Source organism: Vombatus ursinus, unplaced genomic scaffold (genome assembly GCF_900497805.2).
Source record: "Vombatus ursinus unplaced genomic scaffold, bare-nosed wombat genome assembly UNPS02014816.1, whole genome shotgun sequence".
Lineage (NCBI taxonomy): Eukaryota > Metazoa > Chordata > Mammalia > Diprotodontia > Vombatidae > Vombatus > Vombatus ursinus.
The window spans coordinates 4,981,810-5,008,275 of record NW_020954594.1 but is presented as its reverse complement, the minus strand read 5'-3'; the positions used below and the strand labels follow the sequence as shown (position 1 = coordinate 5,008,275).

At 44.1% G+C, this 26,466-nt stretch overlaps 1 protein-coding gene across 1 annotated transcript in view; it reads right to left on the bottom strand.

Annotated features, from left to right (window-relative positions):
* TRIM29 (tripartite motif containing 29) overlaps window positions 1-26,466 on the bottom strand; it is a 51,940-nt gene that overhangs the window by 10,094 nt on the left and 15,380 nt on the right. The window contains exons 3-9 of the mRNA XM_027835516.1: window positions 21,900-21,995; window positions 20,883-21,116; window positions 19,344-19,542; window positions 12,770-12,856; window positions 8,166-8,258; window positions 5,881-5,976; window positions 1,247-1,323 (exon numbers count right to left, since the gene is read on the bottom strand). Coding sequence (XP_027691317.1) covers window positions 1,247-1,323; window positions 5,881-5,976; window positions 8,166-8,258; window positions 12,770-12,856; window positions 19,344-19,542; window positions 20,883-21,116; window positions 21,900-21,995 — 882 coding nt within the window. The remainder of the gene's footprint in view (window positions 1-1,246; window positions 1,324-5,880; window positions 5,977-8,165; window positions 8,259-12,769; window positions 12,857-19,343; window positions 19,543-20,882; window positions 21,117-21,899; window positions 21,996-26,466) is intronic.

The following is a 26,466-nucleotide window of genomic DNA, read 5'->3' as shown; positions in this document are numbered from 1 at the left end:
AAGAACTCACTACCTCATGGGTCAGTCCAGTTCATTTTTGGATAGCTCTAATTTTTATTCCCCTTTGTATCAAGTTGAAATTCCCCTCTCTTCAGCTTCTATGCATAGCTCCTGCTTCTTCTCTATAGATCCAAGCAAAACAAGGCAAATCCATCTTCACATTATTTGAAGGCAGCTATCAGATGTCCCCTAAGTCTTCTCTTCTCCAATCTAAACATTCCAAGTCCCTTTGACTCATCATCTCTGGCTGCCAATGTTCCTAAAATATGGCCTTTGGAACTGGGCCATTTGCACTGTTGGTTTACGTTTAATTCACAGTCCACCAAAAACCCCACACTTCTTTATACAGACTGTTGTCTAGTCATCCATCTTTCTTTTTTGCAAGTATGAAGCTGATTTTTTAATGCAAATGTAGGAGTTTACATTTGTCTTTATTAAATTTTTTTGTATTCAATTTGGCCTATCACTCTAGCCTTTTCTGTCAACCAATTTGTTATCTATCCCTCCCAGCTTCATGTTATTGGCAATTTGAGAAGTGTGCTTTCTAAGCCTTCATCTAAGCCATCAATTAAGATGTTTTTCAGTGTAGGCCCAAGGACAAATTAATAAGGCATTCCACTAGAGATCCTTCCAGGTTAGCACTGAACACTAATGACTCTGATTTGGGTCCAGTCATTCAACAGATTCCAAATTCAACCAGCTGTACCATCATCCAGCTTATATCCCTCCATCTTATCCACCAGTATGAGAGAGTTTGTCAGTTGCTTTCTTGAAATTCAGATATCAGAGAAATGGAAGGAACATTAGGAATCACATAATCTAAACCTCTTCTTTCACAGACAAGGAAATTAAGGTCCAGCAAAATAAAATGACTTGTTCATGGTAACACAACTATTTAGTGACAACTAGGAACAGAATCTATATTCTGATTCCTAGCCTTCTCCAATAGAATATAAGCTCCTTGAGAGTAGGGACTGTTTCTTGTGTGTGTGTGTGTGTGTGTATGTGTGTGTGTGTTTGTGTGTTTTTGCCTCCAGAATCTAAGTACCCAATACTTAAGAAATTATTAATAAATTATCACTTGATTTATGTCTCTCTATTACATTATGCTGTGTGGCCTCAAGCAACTGCTGCTCCATTCCTTCCTACCCCCAAGAAAAAGGGGTGTTCCCTGCCTGGAAAAGTGACATACACCTGACTTCTAGGCATGCTTTGGTCTCATCTTTCCCCCAGCCTCCTTACTCACCAGCAAGGTCTGCTTGCCAGATTTCCAAGTCTGTGGCTGAGCTTTGGGACTCTGACTTCTGATGATGGAAGGGTAACCTAGGAAAGAGATAAGACACATGGTTTAGACTGGGAGGAGACTGGTTACTTCTTCAAGCTCGGGCTACGTAGCAATCCAATTGCCTTCCTCAAGGAGACCCAGGCATGGTCTAGCCCATCACCAAAATGCAACCACCTCTGATGGGAGACTGAATGAGCCAGAGTTTAGGTGCTGGAAGTACCCTCAAGGAAAAGAGTGCAGAAACAGACATCAAGAAACAAAAACAGGGAAAGCCATATCGGGAGATAGAAAAGAATGAGACCAGGGACCCAGTGAAGTTTTGGTGCAGAATGTCACCAGACTAGGTAATAATGTCCTCAACTGGAACAAGGCCACCATATGATGAAGACTCAATGAAGCTGCAGTGGGGTCCCTGAAGAATGGGCTGACATCCAGAGAAAGGAAAAGGACCTCTTAATTCAAACCCTAACCCCGGGCAAAAATGACACGCTGAAATTGCCATAAACTCAAACATTGAAATGATCTATTATTGACTTCCTATAAACCTGTAGTTAGATCAAGGGAGGAATGAAGAGTATGGCTTTACCACCCTCAGTGCTATCCAGTGGGGCTAGATGTTAAAAAAAGCATTTTTTATTTCTCACCAATAACTTATCTTCTTCCAGAAGCTCACCCCCATCCCCCATTACCACAATCATGGGGCACCACTGATTCTTCCCATTTTACAAAGCAAGAAGCTAAGGCCCATGGGGTCAAGCAGCCCAGCAATGGCAGAACTAACCCAAGGCCCTAGAGGTCCTGATGCCCAGAACACATGAGTACCATCAGGGCTTGATCTAGGAAGGGTTAATTAAGAGCAGGAACTTCTGGACTGGGCAATAGAAAATTACTAATAGGACAACCCCTCATAGGACCGTAGGCTGTTAGAACTGAAATTCATCTAGCATAGCCCTTTGGGTTTATAGAAGAGAAAAATGAGGTCTCCCCAGATTCTTCTTCCTTCCTCCCCCACAAACAATTTGCATAACACTTATCCCATCTGAGCTCAAATCCAGCTTATAAAAATGAAAAGCACACACTTCATCAGCCACCCACCTCGGGTCGCACTATGCAGGTCAGCTGTTGATGCCATGGGAAGCAACGGTTGTTAAAATTGCCAGCGGTAACCAAGACACCATGGAGAGAAAGAGATAAATAGGGTGGCTACTGACAGCTGGAGCAGCTCGGTCCAGGAGGCCCCAAGACCTAATCTAAAGCTCTTGCTCTGGGACAGCCCCCATTTCTTTCCCAGTCCCAAATGTTGATGTACAGCCCTGGTCCCTGAGGACCTCATCAGAACCCCCTGGGGTGGAGGGAGGAAAGACACTGCATTGGCCATTCCATGGGGCAGTGATAAGCTGAGAGGGAAGGAAGGGAGAGGGAAAGTTGAGGACCAAAGTGTCATCCTGCTCCCAGGGAAAGAAAGCCTTACAAGATGGGAGATTTGAGAGGATGGGATTGTATCCTACGTTCCCAGAAAGAAAGTGGGAAGGGGGAAAGGGGGAGGGGAAAAAGAGACTATCTTGCTGGTTTTCAGAGGCTGAAATAATGGCTGCATGGGGATGGATGGTGGTGTGTACCAGCAGAGCCCCAGAGAGAAGGTCTGAACTTGGGATTTGGGAGAAGGGCCATGCATACCACTGACAGGGAACTGTTCTGAGAGGGCGGGCCAGGATGCTCCAGAAATGAAAGCAGAGGCCCTGCTGGAAATTCCATCTTCCCCACAAGGGAATAAAGGGTGGCAGGAATAGAAGGGTGGGGGAAGCAAATGGAAATTGATCGGGTACCAGTGTTAAACAGGCCACCATCCAACTGTTTGGAAATTTCTGTAGAGGCCTGTCCCAGGGTGGTGAACTGAAAGGGGACTTTCCCACTGCCTGCTGGGAGAGAGAGAGGCATTAGCAACCATGTGCTGCTTGTGGGGGATGAGCCTAGATGACCAGGAGGTATCATAAGATCACAGACTGAGAGATGGAAGGGACTTCATTGGCCATCTGGTCCAACTCCTCCATTTTACAGATTAGGAAAGGCCCAGATCAGTTTCAGTAATCTGTCCAACTCCCCATAGGTATTATATAGCAGAGCTGAGATTTGAACTAACTTTTCTGATTTCCAGTTTAAGAGTCTTTCCACTACATCCTAAAGACCAGTGGATTAAGTGCAGTGTGGGTGTTCCCACACAGGCCTCTAGCCTTTCCTTGGAGCCCCCTCCTTCACAACAGAAGTTTCCTGCTTCTGAGGCTTGCCAGCGTACCCTCAGTTTGTACCCTAAATATTAGAGGCATCTTGAAGGACCTAAGCAGGCCCAAGGAAGACTGAGACAGGGTGTGGGGTGCATGGGGAACCGAGGGGACACAAAGAGAGCTTGTTTTTGGTGATTCCCCTGAATTTTCTTTTTCAGCACTGTCCGCTTCTACTATGTGTCTTAGAGCTGCTACTATAGTTCCTATCCTGGGCCTGACCTTCCAGGTAGCATCCCCTGCTCCAAGGCTCTCCTGTCTATAAAAATGCACAGCATCCTATATAGTTGCTGGCACCAAAAAAGCACTCAAGAAAAATTGAATGAACGAATATGAACGATTCAAAGAATCAGTTACTAGTTCATTGACCTAATTCAGCTTTCCTATGGTATGTTCCCAGATCATCAGATAAAATTATCTCTCCCAAACTCTATCATATAGAGGATGACTCCCCTGGTTGGTATTGATCTTCTCCTTCAAATCTAACATAGGATATTAGCTTGTACCTGTATAATATTAATTACCCTCTGAGGTAGGTTTACTATTCAGTCAAGGAAAGAATGAACAATATAGAATGTCCAGAGAGAATGCCTTAATCCAAAGGAACATTTCTCATAATGGTGCACCAAGGGTCTAAGCAAAGATATTTGGAGGTAGGAAGGCCATCCTTAATGCCATGTAAGGACCCACGCACAGCGCAACTGGCCCTGGAGTAAAAAGGATCTGAGTTCAAATCTGAGCTGAGACACTTATTAGCTGTGTGACCCTAGGCAAGTCACTTAACCCTATTTGCCTCAGTTTCCTCATCTGTAAAATAAGCTGGAGAAGGAAATGGCAAACCACTCCATTATCTTTGCCACTCCAAAAGGGGTCACAAAGAGTCAAACACAACTAATCAACCAAACAGCAGCAAATAAAGGGTCTATTTCCTCTGCCCATGGAGAATCATAGAATTTAGGATGGAAAGGAACTTTACAGACCATCTAGCCTCACCTCTTCATCTTACAGATAACAAAACTGGGGTCTCAAGAGGTGAACCAAATTGCCTAAAGTAACACAATCAAAACCAGATCTCCTAACTCCAAATCCAATATTTTTCAATAGGCCGTGCAATAGTCTGTGTGCTGACTTCCAAATAACTCAGCATCTCTAGTGATGGTTGACAAACTCTACCTTACCTAAAAACCACTGGCCCACTGGAACTCCTGGGGGACCCTAAAGCTGACCACTCCCTGCCTCGTGGACCCTGCTAGATCCTTAGGCCCTGTCCAGAGGTCTAGCTCCAGACCATTTCCAAGATGCTGAAGCCGCCTCAAGGGGCAGGTTAGAGCATCTGATATCAAAGCACTAGCTGTGATAGTCTCCCAGCCCCTACCCGCTACCATGTGTGGATGAGGAGTTTTAAGGGAAGGTTTGCTTCCATCAGCACCTACTAGGGCAGTCCCAACATCATCTTGGGGACGTAAGACTCCTTCTCTGTCCTCCTGCCGGTTTCTGCTCCCTTTGGGCTTAGGGATTTGTTTCTAGGTGGTGATAGACCCTGAGTTTGACTGGAGAAGCATTCAAGGGCAGGGGTCCTAGATACCTCATGTCTTGTTATGGAGCTTAAGGGAATGAAGCAAAGAGAAAGAAAGAAACAAACAAACAGATAGTGAGATTCCTTTGCAGGGAAAGGAGTCAATGAATGGGGATCATAGGATCATATCTAAGGGATAAGGATAGGAATGTGACCCATGGATTTCCAGGTGAGGAAATTCCTTCTACTAATATAGGTCAGCATTTTCTCTATAACTTTAAGTTTTAAAGACTTGCCCAGACCACTTGGAAGTTGAGTGACTTGCCCAGGGTCACACAAACCATGTACGTCAGAGGTGAGACTTGAACCTACATCTTCCTGGCTTCAAGGCTAGCTCTATATCTACCACACCATGTTGTAACATATAGTCCAAACCTTTATTTTATAAATTAGTTAATTACATATTAGTTATAAATTTATAACTATTTTATAAATAATAATAATATAAATTTATATATTAGTTATTACTAATTTCTATAAATTAGTCAAATGAGGTCCAAGACAGGTCAAGCAATTTTCCCAAAGTCACGCAGCAATGACAGAGTTAGGGCTAGAATTCAGGTCTCCAGAGTCCAAGTGCTTTTTATGTTGCACAATAATAAATTAGCCAAAATGGGGAAAACAGATTTAAAAAAAAGACTTATTGGAGGTCAATAGGGGAAGGAGAACATAGCTGGAGAGAAGAACAGGGACAACAAGAGAGGTGGTCACTGGGGGTTGGAAGGAGGGAGGAACAATACCTTTCAGGGAGAAGGAGGAGCTGCCTTGGGCAACAGGCAAATCATCGGAGCTCTGAATAGAGGATGAATATTCCCATACTCTGGAAGTGTAGTTACCTGGTAGGGAAGAAGAGTGAGTTTTGAAATCTAGCCACCCCATCTGGATTTGTCCCTGGAACAGCTGGAATTAAAGAGCACTAGAGATTGGAATTGTTCTCAATTATCCATATTAGCCAAGTAGAAAAAATAGCAAGCAGACCCACAACATCAGATAATCCAAAGGCTATTTCTGTGTGTCACAGGACTGTGAATTCAAGGGGCAATTTGTGCTACCTCCTCAATTTCCTTTGGTTTGATCTAATAGTCAAACGAATTTGCATTCCCTGAACACATTCAGATTGGGCAGAAGGAGCAAGGCAGTGTGGAGTGGGCTGGATGACTTTGGGAAAAAAATCAATCAGGTACCAACATTTTGCCACAGATAGTCTACAACATGTGTAATGGAGAATTCATAGGACATATGTGTGGGGTAGCACCCCATTCTCCCTCTATTGCAACCAAAGGAGGTTCCAGTATGACTGAGACCTTCCTCTCAGCCTCCTGCCCAGCTTATCTGCTCTAGCTGCCTGTAGAGGAGAGATAGCTGGATTTCCAAGCACAGTAGAAATTATTTTCAACCTTTTCTCTCTAAAACAAAATCTCCTAGAAACATGAGGGATCTCTGTAACAACCTGCTACCAAGAGCACCAGTGAACTTATACGCTCTCATAATTACAAGGAGCTCTGCTCCTGGAACCACCTAGAGAGGCCAAAGGATTTTCCCAACATTGCCCAACTAGGAGTGGGTCATTGAGTTAGAGCCTGAACAGACATAAAGATTATTTAGTCCAACTTTTTCCATATTACAACTGAAGAAACTGAAGCCCGAAGAGTTTAGGGGACTTACTCAAGGTCACACAGGTACTAAGCTGCAGAGCTGAGACTTGAACCTGGACTCTCAAATCTAGGGTTCTTTCCACTCCCTCATGCTTCCTCCCAGGGCCTCAAACTCCAATCTAGTGTTTCTTCTCCTGGGCTCTGCCACCCTTCTCTTAGAGACACTTAGTACTCAAGCTTAACCAAGAAGGAACATCCCATCTCCCTCCTCATGCCTCTATATTTCCATATTTTTCCTAGTACAAGCCACTTATTTTTGTCCTTCCATATTAAAGATGCTGCCTGTGGGAACACAGAGCTAGAAAGTTCACAGATTAGGGCTGGTGCTTCAGGTCTTTTCCTCTAAGGATATTCTACAACAATGAAACAGCTCATGACTAGCTCCCATAAAATCATAGATTCCTAGAGCTATGGATTCATCTGGGCTATCCTTTTGCCTTTGGGCAGGATGATGGCTTAAAATAATAATTCTCATTTCTAGGGTTCCTTTAAGCCCATGAGGTGTGTTTTCACAGCAACCCTCTGAGGTAAGGGCTACAGGTATCTTTCTTCCCACTTTGCAGATGGGGAAGCTGATGCTCTGAAAGGGTAAACAGTTTTTCCCAGGACCATACAGTAGGTAAGCGGCAGGATTCCAAGCAAGTGGATTCTGTCACGTGCCAGATCCTCCAATTCAAAGACTAGTGTATTTACCACAAAACCAGGAATATGGATTTCCCAACCCAAATATTAATGCTTAATGTCAGGAATCTCTTGATTCTAGAAGTAGTAGGATATAGTAGTAGTATCCCTTAGGACTTGGAGTTAGAAGATGTGAGATATTTGCTCATGGACAAATGTCTTAACCTCTCAAAGCCTCAGTTTCTCCAGCTGTAAAATGGGGATTCTACCTACTACATAGGATTTTTGAGAGGAATGCATTTTATAAACCATAAAACATTATAGAAATGTGAATTAATATTAGACTCAGCCCTCTGGTGGCAGTTCATCTCCCATCTCCTCTTATTCCATCCCAGAGGAGAATAAAAAGCAGATGGATTTCAGGAACTCTTGACTCAGGCTTTACTAAGTGCCACATGACTCTCCTTATCTCTAAATGACTACTTTTGGCCTTTTCTCCAGATTTTCACCGTCTGCTTGCAGCTCCACTGCACACACACACACACACACACACACACACACACACACACACACACACATCCCGAAAGCTCTCTAAACCCATCTTGTATAGGAGGTCACCCTCTCCACCTTGACCCCCCACCATCTCCATCCCACCAATGTCATCCTCTCCTGATTTAGCTTTCCCTCCTGCTTTCAAGTGACCTCAGCATTACCTCAGCCAGCTCATGAGCTGTTCCAATGGCATTTACCTTTGGTTCCATAGAGATTATTAAAGTTCTTTTGGTTGATCTCTTTGGTGAGGCGGCCTGGAGAAGAAGGTTGATAAGATGTCCTGGCCCCGGCTGAGGAGAGAAATGAAGAGTACTTTTGGGGGGTGATCTGAAGAGGAAGAGGAAGAGAAGCAGCAGTCCCTGACCCAAAACCCCCTCTCTGATAACCCATGCTGGTGTCTAAAATGCTCTTATTAGAAATTTACTAGAGGGAAGGGAGCAGACCCTAAAACCATTTGGGATTTTCCAGTGTCTCCTATTAGAATGAAATGCCTTCAGCATAAGTGCCAGCTTAAGCTTAACCAGCTCACACTTTAGGGTTATGAGTGCACATCAAGCTCTCTAAGAGAAAGACCTTCTATTGATGGAACAAGGAATAGTACCAGCCTCACTGGGGAATGAAGAGTGAGGTGCTGTGGAGAACAGAAAGGAGAAACTAGAAGAGGTTGCCTTATTTTATAAGTTTGTCCCAGGCAATGGAAATGGGGCACAGTGGAGGCCACCATGAAGGAGAGGAGAAATCCTGTCATAGGGGGATCAAGGAAGGAACTGGGTGTATGGAGAAATGTACTCTGAAGAAGAAAAGACTAGAGGGAGAGGTGGCGGCCATGGCTTGAATGCTCTGTTCAAGTATCTGGCTCATTTTGTTTGACCCTAGAGGTCAGAGCTAGAAGTGACAAGTGGGAGTGTTGGGGAGACAGATTTTCTCTGCCTGTAAGGACAAATTTCCTAATTATTGAAGCTACCCCACACTGAAGTGAACTACCTCAGGAGGGAGAGGGCTCCCCATTGCTGGAGGTCTTAGCAGAAGCTGGATGACCATTTGTCTGGGATGGCATAGAAAGGATTCCTTTTCAAATATAGGTTGGGCTAGACAGTTCTGTGATTCTGTGAATTAGGTTCCCTGTCCATCAAGAAGGTCAAAGCTGAGAATATCTGAGCCATGACTGTCCTAGAAGAATCCTCTTTAAGTGCCAGAGGCTAAATGGATGGATACATCTTATTTTCATATCTAGAGCAATTTCCCAAACTGGGTTCTTTAGACCATGAGAATAATGGTCATATAAGGGCACTTAATATCTTCCCCTACACCAAAAGCATTGACAGTGAAATTATGTACATATCAAAAATACCTATATGTAATATAAAATAATAGCTAACATTTATATTCCTCTTTAAGGTTTTCAAAGTGCTCTAAAGATTTTATCTCATTTAATTCTTACAAAAGCTCTATGAAGTAGATGCTGTTATTATCCCTATTTTATAGATGAGAAAACTGAGGCTGAGAAAAGTGAATTGACTTGCCTGGCATCACAAGCAAATAAGTGTCTGAGGGAAGATTTGAACTCAGGGAAGTCTTCATCAGTAATAATAATAACAGTGCCTACTATGTGCCAGGCACTGTGCTGAGAACTATACAAATATTATCTCATTTGACCCTCACAACAACCCCTGGGAGGTAGATGCCATTATTATCCCCATTTTGCAGATGAGGAAACTGAGGCAAACAGAGGTTAAGTGACTTGTCCAGGGTCTAAGTGTCTGAGGCTGAATTTTAACTCAGACCTTCCTGACTCCAAGCCCCTATTCACCTAGGCACCTCATAGATCATCTCTCTCATATCTCTGTATCCCTCATTTCTGGTTGCTTAATAGTGTGGAATCGCTGCTCCAGCCAAGCAAATCACTTGTGGGACTTCTTTAAGATGCCTCAATGGTCATTTCTCTCAGATTGAATGGCAAATGAGTCACAGGGCCATCAAATAGAATTATTGAATTCAGAGGTGGAAGGGCCTTAGAGATCACCTCATCTGTCCCCCTCATTTTACAAATGAGGAAACTATAGCCCAGAAAGATCAAATCCCTTGCTTAAGGTCATCCTGCTAATTAGCAGCAGAAACAGCAGGGCAGTATAACAGAAAGAACATTGAATTTGGAGTCTAAGGACCAGAGTTCAAATCCCAACAATGTGGGCAACTGTGGATAAGTCAGTTCCCTTCTCTGGGTCTCAGTTTCCCTATTTGTAAAATGAGGACTAAGATCCTTCTGTTTCTGAATCCTTTGATTTCAATGTTCCCATGTCACCTAAGTCTAGCATTTTTCCTGCTATAAAATAATACCTTCTCATAGTTTCTCCCTTTCCCAGGCTAGGGAAACACTAGAGATGACATAACCAGAAACCCCCACTTCCTAGCCCAGTAGGGAAGCCCACAGGGGCCAGTGTCAGAGGACTTGGTGATGAGTCCCAAAAGAGATTGGTGGAGCCCAGAACAGGTCCATCCAGGCAGGACACCCAAATACCAGGAACACAGCATGTGGAGGCATGGGTCAGGTTACTATATGTCATCTCCTCCCCTTGCAGGGCACAGTAAGCTAGCGCAACCATCTGCTGGAAGGTGAGCTCAGGCTTGGCACACAATAGGAATGTGAAGGTGAGGTCCCATCCCTCACTGCTGCCACCCCCAGACAGTCCTCACACAGCCCAGATGCTGTTTTTCAAGCTGGGTAGGGCCCCCACTACAGGAGAGGCAGCTGGATCCAAATGTCCATGGGCATTGAATAGGAAAACACCCATTCACTGGGCTTCTCTTTTGTGAATGGACCTTAGCTCCCTCCCCTGCATTGTCTGGGTGAAGGAGGGTAGTGTCCCCTCGATGGTTTGACAGGACATTTGGGGCATAAGGGAGAACAGCACAGGGTTATGGGTGATGGGCCAGGTGTGGGGAGGTGGGAGCACAAGCAGACAGGAAATGATCGCCTGAGCCAGAGGAACTCTCATCGACTAGAGGAAGGCAGAGGACATGTGAAAGGGAAGGAGAATCCACCGGGAGCCAGCCCAGTGAAAACCTGGCCTTGTTATCTGCATGCAAAGAGAGCCCCATGCTGGGTTTTAAAGCTGAGGGAAATTTGGCTCCTGTCTTCTAGGGGAGGAAGCAATGATGGAAGAGAAAGGATCATGTCCAATTCACTCATTTTACAGATTGGGTAGTTGAGGTCCAGAGACTGCATAGGAAGTAAGAGGCAGAACCAGGATTCAAATCCAAGTCTCCTAACTCCGACTACAGCACTTTTTTCAGACCTGATGTTAGCTGACTTAGGCTTTAGTTCCAGTTTTGCCACTATCTTCCCATGTGACCCTATATTGATCACATTGTCTCTCTAGGCCCCAGTTTCCTCATCTGTAAAATGGGGAGATTTGAACTGAATAGCCTTCAAAGTGCTTTCCTAGCACTGAGATCTGTTGATTTGGCCCTGTGGACTATCCAAGAGGGGACAGCTAGGTGGCACAATGGATAGAATGCCAGGCCTAAAGTCAGGAAGACTCATCTTCATGAGTTTAAATCTGGTCTGAGACACTTATTAGCTGTGTGACCCTAGACAAGTCGCTTAACCCTGTTTGCCTCAATTTCCTCATCTGTAAAATGAGCTGAAGAAGGAAATGGCAAACCACAAAGCACTCCAGTATCTTTGCCAAGAAAACCCCAAATGGGATCACAAAGAGTCAGACACAACTGAACAACAACAACAATAATTATCAAAGAGGGAGGAGGAAGGTTTTCCTAGCTAAGAGAGGGAATGGCTTTACAAAAGCAAGTTCTATTCTGATTTTCGAGGTGATAGAGAACAAGGTCTGTGTTTATTTGTATACTTTCCAGTGGTTGGGAAGAAGGAGAGGTTGAGAAGCCAGCAATACGGCAGGAGTGTTGATAGGACACAGAAACTGGAGGCTCTCCAATTGGGCTCAAAGTATAACCATGGCATTTTGAATGGACAAATCAGCTTGATCCAGACAGCCCAAGACAAAGAATCCTCACTCAAAGTATTCTGGTTGGGAAAGCCCTGGTCTCTTTTTTGGCCAATAAGGTGTGGAAATTGGCATTAGACTAGAGGCTTAGAGAGTCATGGGGCAAGAAGGTGTGAGGAATTGGGCATTAGATAAATAGCCTTAGAAAGTTTAAGCACCAGCCATGGTTGCTTTCTTAAATGCACACTACTAATTACCTTACCTTTCTGGGGTTTTATGTTTTCTTTTCTCTTGTGAAAAAATCCCTATGAAACACATTATAGCAACCTGGAATATGTTGATATAAAACTAAAGAGGATGCCAGAATTGTGTGGCCAGTTATGGCAGCAAGGGACAGAACTAGAGGGAAAGTTAATTAAAGAAAACCTGGCCAACAGAACCCAGGGAACCCAGCAGGCTCAGTGACCAAGGTCAAGGGCTCATTGCCTAATTCAAAAATCGTCAGGATAGTTTAGAAAACAGTGAAAGGAGAGCTCTGGAATTAAAGGCAAGGTCCTGGGAGCTAATTCCAAGGAAGAGCTAGGAACAGTTGGAAGTTAGCCTATTTTACCAAGACCCAAGCCCAGGCCCAGGCTCAGGACCAGATCCTTTCAGTCTGGAAACCTGTTTAGAGCATAGAGTCAGGTGAAGCTATCCTAGGAATGGTGACTGGTAGAATAAGAGATTGAATGGGGAACATCTGGAGGGAGGAAGAACCTTGAACGCCAAGGCCAGGAAATATGAACTTGCCACATAGGGTTCACAGTCCCACAGAGTAAATGAATACAGCTGTTGCTTACCCTTGGGTGTGAGGTACATGGAATATCTCTTCATGGTGTCTGACTGACCCCAGTCAGACGTGTAGTTGTTCATGTAGCGATGGTCCCCTGGGGAAAAAAGACAGGGCTGGATCAGCAGAGGGCTGAGGTAGGGTCACTGAGAGGGATGGAGGGGGGCCCTGGTCTTGGGAGGTATTAGCCTCAGAAAGCCAAGATCCTCATCTCAGAATTTCACATAAATGGCACTAAAGTTTTCCTCCTGTAGTTTGGAGGTAACATTAGGCTCAGCTAGCATGGCCCAAACTTTATCAGGTCCTACCCAACTGGAAAGGTGCTGATGCCTGATGCCAAAGAATTGGCCTGGTTAAGCTCAGAAAGCATCTTCACCAGGATCAGTACTATTTTTTGGTCACAGGATAATTGAAGGAGCAGAAGGGGCACAATCTGAGTTAGTGGAGGGGGGCCCCACACAATGAATTCCTAGATCCTTGAAGTACAGACATTACAATCTCATCACCCAGTGATAATATGGGCACATGGGGCTGTGTCTCCAGGAGTTCGAGTGAAGTCCCATGGAAAAAAACCAACTCACATTTCTAGAGTGCACTCACATTTACAAAGCACTTTCCTTACAACAATCCTAGGAGGTAGGCAGTGCAAGTATTATCATTTTATTATCATATTATTATCATATCAATATTATCATATTCCTTTTTATGGCTGAGGAAACTGAGGCTCAGAGAGAAGGAACTTGCCCAAAGTCCCATAGCTAGTAAGTGTTGAAACTAGGACTTGAATATGGGCCTTCCAGGGTCTTCTTCCTCTCCATCATACTTTCTTGGCTTGTCTCATTCCTATCAAGAGCTTACAAAATATTCCAGGGATATCTTGGTACAAAATTAACTAGTTCATTCTTAGAATTATAGCTTTAGACTTGGAAAGGACCTTGAAAGTCATCTCACCTAACCTCTTCATTTTACAGATGAGGTTTTACAGAGACATTAATAATAGCACCTACCTCTGAGGGTTATGGTGAGGAGAAAATAAAATATGTGTAAAGTGCAGTGAGTGCCTGGCACATAGTAGGGACTTAATAAATGATTGTTTCCTTCCTTCCTTCCTTCCTTCCTTCTTCCTTTCTTCCTTCCTTCTTTCCTATTATGTTGCACTGTCCTTTCTTTCATTAATAAAAATTGTTCTTCAATTGTTTCTGACTAGGGATTTCTTGGCAAAGATATTGGAGTGGTTTGCCATTTCCTTCTCTTGCTTATTGTACAGATGAGGAAACTGAGGCAAACAGGATTAAGTGACTTGCCCAGGGTCACACAGCTAGTAAGGATCTGAGGCCAGATTTGAACTCATGAAGATGAGTCTTCCTGACTCCAGGCCCTGCACTCTATCCTCTGTGCCTCCTAGCTGCCCTATTAAAACCATTTATACCATATGTTAAAGTTTGCAAAGCTCTCTACAAATATTCTTTCATTTGGTCTACACAACTCTGTGTGATAGGTGCTATTATTACCTCCATTTTACATATGAGGAAATTGAGGTAAAGATCAAGTGACTTGCCGAGGGTCACACGACTAAGGTGGACTAAAGGAGGATTTGCACTCAAATCTGCCGGTCTCCAAATCTAATGACTATCCGCTACACTCTTAGTTGCCTCTCTTATAAATGGGAGGTATGGGTCCTATATAACTAAGTCCCCAAGTCTTACCCTTAGAGTGTCAGGTCTAGGAGAGGCAGCTGGATCCAAATGCCCATGGGCATTGAATAGGAAAACACCCATTCACTGGGCTTCTCTTTTGTAAATGGACCTTAGCTCCCTCCCCTGCATTGTCTGGGTGAAGGAGGGTAGCGTCCCCTCGATGGTATGACAGGACATTTGGGGCATAAGGGAGAACAGCACAGGGTTATGGGTGATGGGCCATCTCTGTGAGTTCAAATCTGTCCTCAGACACTTAGTAGCTGTGTGAACCTGAGAGAGTCATTTAACCCTGTTTGCCTTAGTTTCCTTGTCTGTAAAATGAACTGGAGGAAGAACTGGCAGGCCACTCCAGTTTCTTTGTTAAGAAATCTCCAAAAATGGGGTCACAAAGAGTTGGACATGATTGAAAAATGACTGAACAACTGCATGTCTTACCCTAAAATAGAGGTTTATAATCTGGGGTCCTGAGATCCCCCCCAAAAAGGTCCATGGATAGATTTCAAGGTGTCTATGAACTTGGATAGGGAAAAAATGCATCTTCATGTCAATATTACTGATTTCCTTTGTACTCCTATGTATCTTATTCCATGCATTTAAAAACATTATTCTGAGAATGGCTTCTCCAGATGGTTTAAAAGGTCCATGACACATTCCAAAAAGTTAAAAAAACCTAGTCTTGACCTTAAAGATTTAAACTATTATCAGGTGTCCTAGGAACTGGAAGAGAACTGAACTACTTGATTTACAGAGTCAGACACTGACAGGTCTCCTAATTCATGCCAATTAGACTGCTGGGCACTTGGCTTCTCATCCATTTCTCCACCCCATTCCTTTCTTCTGCCTTTTCCTTCATCTTAAATGTCTCCTCCTTCCTTTCCTCTTCCTCCCAGAGGGTAGGGGTAATTTAAGCTTATCAGGAGAGAGTCATGGGCCAAGCTAGATGTAAGGAACTGTTATCAGACAGAATTACCTCAGAAAGTTTAGGTCATATCTATACAAAAATATTTATAGCAACTCTTTCTGTAGTGGCTAAGAATTGGAAATTGTAGGGATGCCCATCAATTGGAGAATGGATGAACAAGTTGTGGTATACGATTGTGCAGTTTGATTTCAGAAAAACCTGGAAAGACTTCCATGAACTGATGCAGACTGAAGTGAGCCGAACCAGGAGAACATTGTACAGAGTAACAGCAATACTGTATGATGATCATCTGTGAATGACTTAGCTATTCTTAGCAATACAATGATACAAGACAATCCCAAAGGACTAATAATGAAAAATGCTATCTGCCTCCAGAGAAAGAACTGATGGCATCTGAATACACACTGAAACATACTATTTTCCTCTTTCTTTTTTTTTTGGTTTTGTTAGAGTTTTCTTCCACAAAATGATTAATATGGAAATGTTTTACAAGACTGCACATGTATAGCCTATATCAAATTGCTTACCATCTCAGGGAGGGGAAAGGGGAAGGAGCAAGGGATATAATTTGGAACTCAAACCAAAACCAAAAAAAAAAAAAAAGATTGTTAAAATTGTTTTTACATGTTATTGGGGAAAAATAAAATATTAAAAATGAAAAAAAGAGAAAATTTAGGTCAAATTGCCCCGAGTCTAGGATTTTGTCCATTTCATTCCTGCTGCCATCTCTCAGGGGACACCTGTTCCTGATCCCCCCTTGACCCACGCACCAGGCCACAGGGAGACTGTGACTCCTATGTTAATCAGGGAGCTGCCAGTGAGGTCCAATTCTCTAATCCCTCTTCCTCCTCCCATGGAGCAGCAAAGACTCTTGGCAATCAGGAGAGAGATGGAGACAACTTGTTCCTATAGCTAACTTACTTAGAGCCTCCTGGCCAAGGCCTCCCACCATGGAGTGCTAAGGTCTCTGCCAGATTTAAGTCTATGATCCTGCGATCCTATAAACTCCCCAACCTACATCTGGACAGAGAACTACCGATGAGAAGGAGCGAACCTCAGTGAAGGAGCCACCCCAGCCTAAGGCTGAGGCACTGACATCAGCAACATTCCCCTTCTCCCACTAGGCTTCTTGCCTTTGGAAGGCTTGAAGGAACCACACCTGTTCTAGATAGAGTCATCAATCTTGACCTACAAAATGGGCCAGCGTGGGATTGGGTCCCTAGCTTTGCCCTTGAGTCTTCCAGGCCCCGCCTGCCTCCGCCAAGGACCAGGCTAGACCCAGATCTCACAGGGCAAACCCAGATCTGAGCTGACGTTTGCAAAACCACAATGGGAACATAGTGCCCCACTGCCACCTCCATGATCTGTGCCTGAGAAATGAGTCACACGGTAATGGGTTCCTCAGCATTTTAGGAGGACTCATTTCACTGACGAGTTATCTCAGTCCTCAACCCTGAGCCTCTTACATATCATTAACCCCCTCACCTTATCTTACCATCATACCTACCCCACACAGAATCAGGTCCTCCACCTTGTTGGCAGACAACAGAGGTCAACCATTTCCTTCCTGGGCATGCACAACCAGAGGAAAAAATACCAGGCTCAACTCAACGACCAGAACCATAACTAGGATGGGGAAATTGGGCCTTTGCCACAGGGCAGTGATATGAGAGAATATGCAAGTCCTGTTAAGTCCCATGTCCCTGCCCCTATGATCCTATGCTGGCCTGTATCACACTGCCTGACTGTGTAGCTATCCCTGTTCCCCTTTCTAGGGGCCTTGTTGCTGACATATGTCTTTTGCCAGGAGGCTGACTTCCTACCATATCACCTTATACTCGCTCCTCCCCAGCTTCCACCTCTTTCTGACGGCTGGGAGGGTCAACAATTGGATGTCTCTGACTACAAAAAATAGCAGGTTCTCTGCGGGAAGGACCACTTTCCTAGCAAAACTGTGTCGAACCAGGTCTGTGTTGCACTGCCCTCACGTTTGAAGATTTATGCTATGGTTTTCGTGGGGGACACCTAAGATTATCAATGATATAAGTGCATACAAGCCAAGATGATATCCCAAGGTTTTCCTGCACTCCAGGTGAGCTCCTTTTTGCCTCACTTGCCTTTGTCCCAGGCACCAAAATTCCTGCTTATGGTTCTGTCAAGAGTATCCATCAGATTAAACCCCTGTCAGAGGCTTGACATTAAGGTTTAGAGTGGGGAAGTTGGGCATGGAGACCAGAGGAAAACACAAGGGCTTTAAGCCTGAGGAGACTAGCTTATTAGAGATTAAAAAACAAAAAAATAAAACAAAACAGTTCCTCCGCTGGAGCCATTTTTCAAGTTATAGAACCAGGGCTTGCTGAGACTTGGTCCAGGTGATCTCATCTGGGAATGGGAATGACTCAGATCCAATTCTACAGAAACTTTTCCATTGTCAAGGTGGGCTTGGCCTGCCCTCCTCAGCTCTTTCCCCTATAGCCAAGGACAACAATTGTGCAAAACTCATTTCAACTTGTATTGTCCAATAAGTCATCATGTTGGGGTAGCACAGTGTACTGGGAAGAGCATTACACACGGAGCCAGGAGAGACCCAGATCTGAATCCTGCCTCTGACTTTTATTAGCTATATGACTATAAGCAAGTTACTTAACTTCTCCAGGCCTCCTTTTCTTCACCTGCTAATTGAAGACAGTAATATCTTCTTCATAAGGTTGTGAGGATCAAATAAGATCATGTAGTATTATGGCTAACAAAGTTGCATCCACACAGATCACCAAAGGCAACTTGGCTGGCTCCATGGGAGTGATAGCATGTCTGTAGCCACTGGATGCTGCCTGATAAACAGATGTGGAGGATCTGAAACCCACCATCTACATTCCATTGGCTTAAACCTGCACCGTCTGGATGACCTGGCTGGAAGTATGCTCAATGATCATATTTGCTAACCCTGTGGCCGAGATGTTGTTCGATCGTTCGCTCTTCATGACCCCATGGACTGTAGCACGCTAGGCCCTTCTATCCTCCACTATCTCTCAAAATCTGTCCAAGTTCATGTTCATTGTTTCCATGATACTTTCTATCCACCTGTGGCCTAGATACTTCTCGCTGTGGAGGTATAGTCTCTTATGGTATCTTTATCTTTTTAAAGTTAACACACATATACGCATATCAATATGCTGATGTACATATTCATATATGTATGAGTATATGTTCCCAAAGTCTTAAGTTTTGCAGTTTTAAGCTATGGATTGCATGATTTCATTAGTATAGGGAGCTACCCAGGTGAGAAAATTCTCTCTACTAATTCAGACAGGCAATGTTTTTCCAACTTACAGTCTTCAAGAGCTGCCTACAGCACTGAAATAATAAATGACTCACCCAGGGTCACACAGACAGTATATGGCAGAGGTAGGACCTGAACCCTGGTTGTCCTGGCTCCAAGGCCAGCTCTTTAAATACTATACCATAGCTGTCTCTCTTTATATATGTCTATAAATCTATTATCTAACAATCTATCAATCTATCTATATCTATCTTTCTAACTCTACCTAATATCTATCTATCCATTCATCCATTTATTTATTCATCTATCAATCAATCTTTCTACCTGCCTATACATCTATCTCTCTATCTATTTACCTACCTACCTACCTATCCATATCTGTCTTTATATTTCTAACTCTACCTAATATGTATCTGTCTGTCTATCTGTCTATGTGTGTCTATCCATCTGTCTATTGAATGTACATAGTATTGCATTCCATTCCATTCCATTCTGTTCTGTTCTATACATTGAACCTATCTAGCTGAAGTCCAAATCAGCCAGAGTATGTGGTGACATAGCGTTGAACGTAAAAGGAGGAGGTTGAGTGGTTTTCTATTTATTTATTTCTAAAACAGAGAGGAGGACCAATCTCTATTGGGAGAACAAAAGGATTTTAGAGCCATCTTACCAGTATGTGACCTACCATTCTCCATATGATTTCTCTCAATGAAATTTCGACTCAGATCTGCTTTGCACATCTTCTCCACGTGTCTCATGCATACATTGAGTAGATCATCCTTAAAGTTACCCAATGACTGACCCAGGCCTTCTCCTTCCAACAAGACATGATATGTAGGCAGAGGTGGGGGAAGTGAGTAATTGCTCATTAGTGCCCCAAATTCCTGCCAATAAGAAGGAACAGAAGCCAATAAGTTGTCTGTGCCCTTGGGGGTCAGAGATTACTTTGATCTTTACATCGTCTCAGAGGGTAAGGTAATAGAATCAGAGATTTTAGAGCTAGAAGTGTCCTTAGACATCATTAAGCCTAACCACCACTTCACAGATGAGGAAATTGAGGACCAGAAAGGTAAAGAGACTTACCCAAGGACACAAAGGCTATAGAATCATAGACCTAGAGTTGAGACCTTAAAAGTCATTTAGTTCAACCACCTCATTTGACAGATGAAAAAACTGAGACCAGTAGGAAACAAGTGCTGCCATGTGTCAGAAACTGTATGAAGCTCCTTATAAATATTATTCTAGTTGATCCTTATAACAATCCCAAAAGGTTGGTGCTATTATTACTCTCATTTTACAGTTGAGGAAATGGAGGCATATAGTGGTTAATTGACCTGTCCAGGGTCACATACAGCTAGTCAATGTCTGAGGCCACATTTGAACTCTGCTCTTGCACCATTTTTGGCAGCTAGATGGCACAGTAGATAGAGTGCCAGGCCTGGAGTCAGGAAGACTCATCTTCATGAGTTGAAATCTGGCCTCAGACACTTAATAGCTGTGTGACCCTGGCCAAGTCACTCAACCCTGTTTGCCTCAGTTTTCTCATCTGTAAAATGAACTGTAGGAGGAAATGGCAAACAACACCAGTATCTTTGCCAAGAAAACCCTATATGGGGTCATAAAGAGTCAGATATGACTCAACAACAACAACAACAACTTGTGCCATTTAGCTGCCCAGTGAAGTTAAATGACTTGCCCTAAAGATTAAGATATAGAACTGGGGGTCAAACCCGGCATCCTGACTCCAAATCCATCACTCTTTCCACTACACCACACAGATCTCCTCATGGTCTAATGAAAAGAACTGCAGGGCAGGGAGTCCTGCCCCAGAATCTGGGCTCTCCATTTGTTCTGCCACTAAGGGGCTTGTTGACCATGAGAAGTCAGTGGACTTCTGTTCATAGTTTTCCCATTTATAAAAAGGGAGACATCTTCTCAGCCTCTAGTCATTTGGGGTCATCTCCCCTCTCTAAGCCCTTAGAGTATATTTTTTTCTAAAACACCTAGTTCGTCATTTAATTACATAGTTTCTTACATGGTTCTCTAATTATTTCCCATGTGTAAGGCTTATCGCCTTAAATAGATTGTAAACTCCTTTCAGCATCTTCTGTATCCCCAACAGGGCAAAGCTCAATGCAAAATACATAGGAGGAACCAACAACTACACATAGGTAGAGAGATGGATGGATGGATGGATGGATGAATGGATGGATGGACAAATTACCTGAAGAAACAGCACTGAGTCGCTGATACTGTGCAACTGCTCTCTGGTCTGCTTATCCTCTTGTAGCACTTTGGCCCTCTCATCCAGCGCATCCACAATCACCTGCACCTGGTCCACAGCATCTTGTTCCCGCTGCTCCAGCGCTGCCCTAACTTCATCCCTCTGTTTTTCAAGGTCCCGAACAAGGTCACGGAAGTTCTGTTCCAGGATGGCTTTTTCATTGGTGGTGAAGCTCTGGAGCAGGGGAAAAGAGAGAGAAGAAGAAAAAAGAAAGCTTCCGTTAAAACAAATCACCAGGGCATCCCATCACTAAGTCCCTGGAAATTGGGATCAGGGTGTTTTCATCGCCCTCGAGTGGTGCAACTGATCTTACCAAGACACACATGATGGGCAGAGATTGCCAGTCCCATTTTACAGTCAATTTTTGTTTGTCCACAGGCAGATCACCCTATCTGATAAAATGTCCTCATCCAACACCTTAGGCTGGTTCACCAATTACCTTTCAGAATTCCACCATTAGTCTGTGTTAGCTTAAGGAAAGGAGGCTCCTTATAAGAACCAGTTTATTCTCTTCTCCTTTCCCACCCCCAATGTGCACACACACACACACACACACACACACACACACACACACAAACAAACAAACAGTAGCCTGGTAACTAGAGCAACAGGTTTTTGGTGGCTGGGCAGCATTCATTGGGGAAGACTATCCCCAGACACTGGGGAAGGTCCGTCATATTTATGGGTTGATTAGTTGTGGAATTTTGCTTATAAGGCTTAGTCAAGTTTCGGGTGGTAGCCAAGAGCCTACCTCAATGCTAGAAATAACCATAGATGGAGCAGCCGGAATACACAGGGGGAGGGACCCGGTAAACATGGAGGAGGAACTAGGCGAGAAAACAAAGAAGGGCTGAGATTTCCAAGTGGAGCGACTAGCCACAGGAAGCCTGGGGAAATCCCCAGACTTGGGGCGGAGTAAAGGAATGTAGGAGGGGAGACGCTAGGAAGCCAAGTCACCTTAATCCTGTCTCGCTCTTTCTGCCACTTCTCAGCTTCGTCTTCAATCTCAATGATCTTCAGCTGTAATTGCTCCTTTTGCAAAGATAGCTCCGTCTATAGGGTAGGAAAAAGGGAAGGGACAGAAAAAAAAGAGCAAAAGTGGAATTAATAAGATTTCTGATTATTTGAAGGATTAATTGGTCCTCTGAAAGTATGCTACATTTGAATTGAACGTGGAAGAAAGGGGGCAGGTAGTCCCAGTCTCAGGCCTAGGTGCATAGAAGAGCAGACCATCTTCTTCACTTAATCTCAGAGGGGAAGGGGAGCTTATTTGTATAGTTTAAAGGGAATAACCCTCCTTTTTTATCATGCAGTTTAATGTCATGTCCTCCACTGAAGTTTTCTTTTGGATGCTTCATTATTGCATGGCAGAGATGGGATCCTGGAGTCTGTTGGCTACATCAATGTAGCACGAGGTTCATCCAGTCCTAGTCATCCAAAAGGGCTTCTCATGGTGTCAGTGGACTGGAACCAACCTGGTCAGGTTTAGAGATCTCATTACTGAAGACTAGCCATCAAATCAGAGGTTTATGGATGCAGAGACATATGAGACTTTGGAGGTCATCTAAACCAGAAGTATCAAACTGGCTGCCTTCCACACTCCACAGTACAGCTGAACCAGATTAAAATGTAATTGCGAAATATTTAACAGAATAAATAAAAATACAACAGAACATAGATAATGTTAATATGTGGTTTTCTAAGTCAATGTACAGTCAGTAGGCGTCCATTTAATGACCCTATTTCTAGTTGAATTTGACACCACTGATCTAGGCTTCATTTTCCTAGTGGGGAAACTGAGTCTCAGAGTCTTCTATAAAATCAAAGAGGTGATAGGTGACTGGGCCAAGATTTGAACACAGATCATCTGTCACCAAAATCAACACTCTTTCCCCTGCACTATGGTGCTAATAAGTGTTTTAGCATCATGAAGTAACTCATGAAGAGGCAGTGTCAGGTTTGGCAGCAGAAAAGACCTGGTCTCAAATCCTGCCTCTGATACTAACTAGCCATGTGATCCTGTGCAAGTCACTTAACCTTTATCTGCCTCTGGCAATGCCCTAGTACTTGAACTCAGTTGTGAACTGGTTGGTGGAGGGAGTTCCCACAGAAGGGATTCCCTTTATTGAGGAAATCACAGATCATTTAGGCGTCTTAAAAACTCATGAAATAGGCTACTAAGGCAGGGAGGGGTTAGCTGAAGTGTTGATGTTGTGTGTATGTGTGGTATCTATAGAGATACTGTTACCCTGGAGGGTGCTTGGGAGGGCACCTGTGATCAGCTGTCACTCTGGAAAAGTGGGTGGAGACATGTTAATGTGGCAGACTCCTAACACCAAAGCATTCTACACCTGGAAAGAAGTAAGAGGAGCCAGGAGCAAAGGAGAACTGCTGTGAAAACAAGAGTCCGGCGGCATCCTATGGAGACATGGAAAAGGGAGAGCGTGTATGCCTACAGCGTTCCCTCAGTTCCAAATCCACAATTGGCATGGGCATAGGTCTAGATCGGGAAGGGACCTCAAAACTACCTAGAGGAGCCCTTTCATGTTACATTTGATGAAACTGAGGCCAAAAAGTTCAGTGGTTTGACCAAGGCCATGAAGGTCAAATCAGAGGCAGGATTTGAACCCTGGTCCTCTGACTCCAAAACCAGTGCTCTTTCTATTATGTTGTTGTTCTGTCATGCCCAATTCACAACCCCATTTGGGATTTTCTTGGCAAAGATATTGGAGTTGATGGCCATTTCCTTCTCCAGCTCGTTTGACAGATGAGGAAACTGAGGCGAACAGGGTGAAGTGACTTGCCTAGGGTCACATAGCTAGTAAGAGTCTGAGGCCAGATTGGAACTCAGGAAGATGAGTCTTCCTGACTCCAGGCCGGGCACTCTATCCACTCTACCACCTAGCTGCCCCACTATGCCCTGCTCCCTAACCAGAAGTGCTCAGGATTGAAATGGTGTGAGTCAAACTAGTGAATATTAAATGGATTCATTAATGTGTTCCCAGAGTACAATGTCCTGGGAAGGATCCTTGGGGTCTGTGCTTCTCTATTTTTCTATTTTTCCCCTTTCCCTTAATTGCTGGTAAACAGTTTTGTAAACCCACTTCTGGTTTGGATGTTCTAAGGGGAAGAGGGAGTGAACAGAGTGGAGGTGAGCTTTAGAGCTACCCTCAGAGAGAGGATCCAGAAGAGCCTACAGTATTGAATAATGACCCACACAACACAGTGCAGGAGAAAGAGTGCTGGCTGAGAGTTTGAAGAGCTGGGTTCAAATCTTAGCTCTTCTACTTAATATGGGTGCAAACTTAAATGGCTTAACCTCTCTAGACTTCAGTTCCTCCTCTATAAAATGGGGTGGAGGGGGAAGGGGAAGGTTGGACTAGTGGCTAAGGTACCTTCAGACTCCCGAATCTATGATCTTGTGACTTCCTACACTCTAAGACTGGCTGCTTCAGGTCTCTGATCCTGTGGTTACATCGTAGGAATTCTCCAGTCCTCCACCTCTATTTCTACGATACTGTGGAAAGCCCCGTTTGCTCATTTGTCAAGTAAGAGAGTTGGGCCAGATGAGTCTCTAAGGTCCCTCCCAGCTCTAAATTCTGTAATCCTATAAATCATGGGTAAGTCTCTTATCTGTCTAAACCTGTTTCATCTGAAAAAATAGGATACTCATTCTTGCACTCCCTAAACATTAAGCACAGAGCTTAACTCAACCTATAAAGTGTTATGTAAATGTAGGCTTTTGGTTGTTTTGGTCTCTGCTAAAGTCCTACCTTCGGCAAAAGCCTTTCCCAGTCCTCTTTAATCTTAATGGCTTCCCTCAGAGACCACTCCCAATTGATCTCCTATGGATCTTGTTCGAACATAGTTTTTTGCATGACGTTGTCTTGCTTCTTAGACCATGAGATCCTTTAAAGCAAGACTGATTTTTTTAGGGGGTGCCTTTCTTGTATTTTCAGAGATTAGCACAGTGCCTAGCACTTGTGATTAATAAATGCTAATTGACTGAGTAGTAGAAAACTTCTTTTCTTTAGCCTTATCAGCATTTCAGCCATTTAAAGAATAATAGGGGTTTTGCTCCCATCGGAGAGAGCAGGAGACAAATTCTATAAAGAACCAGCTACTTCTTCAGATCTGGGACAGATTTGTTTATTAGAACAAGAAAACTTTGCAGAAAGTGAGTGGTATGGGCTCAGCTCTCTCCTCTCCCCCTTCACCTTCACCCAACTTCCCACCCGGGGCATTTCTGAATAGGTTGCCGTTTTCCAGGAGGGAAGCACCTGCCTTGTCAGGTCAGGATGGGCTTATAAGGTGGGGGGCCCAGCCCAGTCTAGGCCAGCCCAGGGAGTGTCCCAGCAGCAATAACAGTCTCATATATAATTGTGGAATGGTGTTAGGTAAGTGTTGCTAGCAGGCGCTGGGGCTGCTGCTGCTGCTGAGGCCTCTGCCTGAACAAGCAGAACCTCAGTTTTGATGGGATCGGCACTTTTTTTTTTCCATCATCCTAGGAAGAGAGAAGGGGACTGGTGGAGCCCAGAGAGGAAAAGGCTGATGGGAGAATAGGAGAGGAATTAATTCGTGCCCTGGCTAAGGGAGCAGGGATGGGCCAGTATTGCCTGGGGTTAAGGTGGAAGGAGATCTCCCCTCTATTCCTGTGACATTGAATCCTCTAGAGTCAAAGGGTGCACCTGGGCATGCTTGTGTCTACATATCCCTGTGGGACAGAACATACGTGTTCCATTAGCTCACCCCTTAGGCATCAGGCATACTTCAGGGGGAGTAGCCCAGTCAATCGCAATCAGTAACAAAGCCCCTTGCTCTAATGGGGACTCTTTCTTGGGAATCTCAAAGCATTTATCATTGTGTTGACCCAACAAAGAGGTGAAGAGTAAATGTGGATGTCCCAGTTTGGTAAATTAAGAGACCAAGGCCCCTTGAGGAGCCCTGACTCACCCAAGGACTCCAAAGGTACAGAAGTAATTTGAACCAGGGTATCTAGGGCTCCCTCCCCTATCCCCACCCCATGTCCTTTACCAGGGTGTCCATGGAATCAGAGAGTCAAGGAAGCCAAAAACCACTAGGAATGTGAGTTGGCCTTTGGCCAGCACAGAGCCATTAGAGACTGAGCCTGGGAGCAGGACTCCTACCCCCAAATGACAGGAGCCAAAGCCAACGGGCCAATTATGGATAAAGATCAGAGAGAGCTGACTTGCCTGTGGCTGAAGCTGCTTTGGGCTTTCTCAAGCAAGAAGGAGCCCAGCAGGCTGGGAAAACCAGTGGGGAACAGGAAAGTGGTTATCCAATCAGAAAGCTATAGATCCTTACAAAGATTGTCTCATCTCTAGCCTTTCCCCAGCTTCTGCCAAGGGAAGCCTGTTGAGCTTGGAATCCTGAGGTTCAAACCCCAGCTCAGACACTTACTGGCTTTGTACCAGACCTCCCTCACTGAGCCTCAGTTTCCAGTTATAAGATGATTAGAAGAATACTTGCAACACCTAACTCTCAGTGTTGCGGTAAGAAAAAA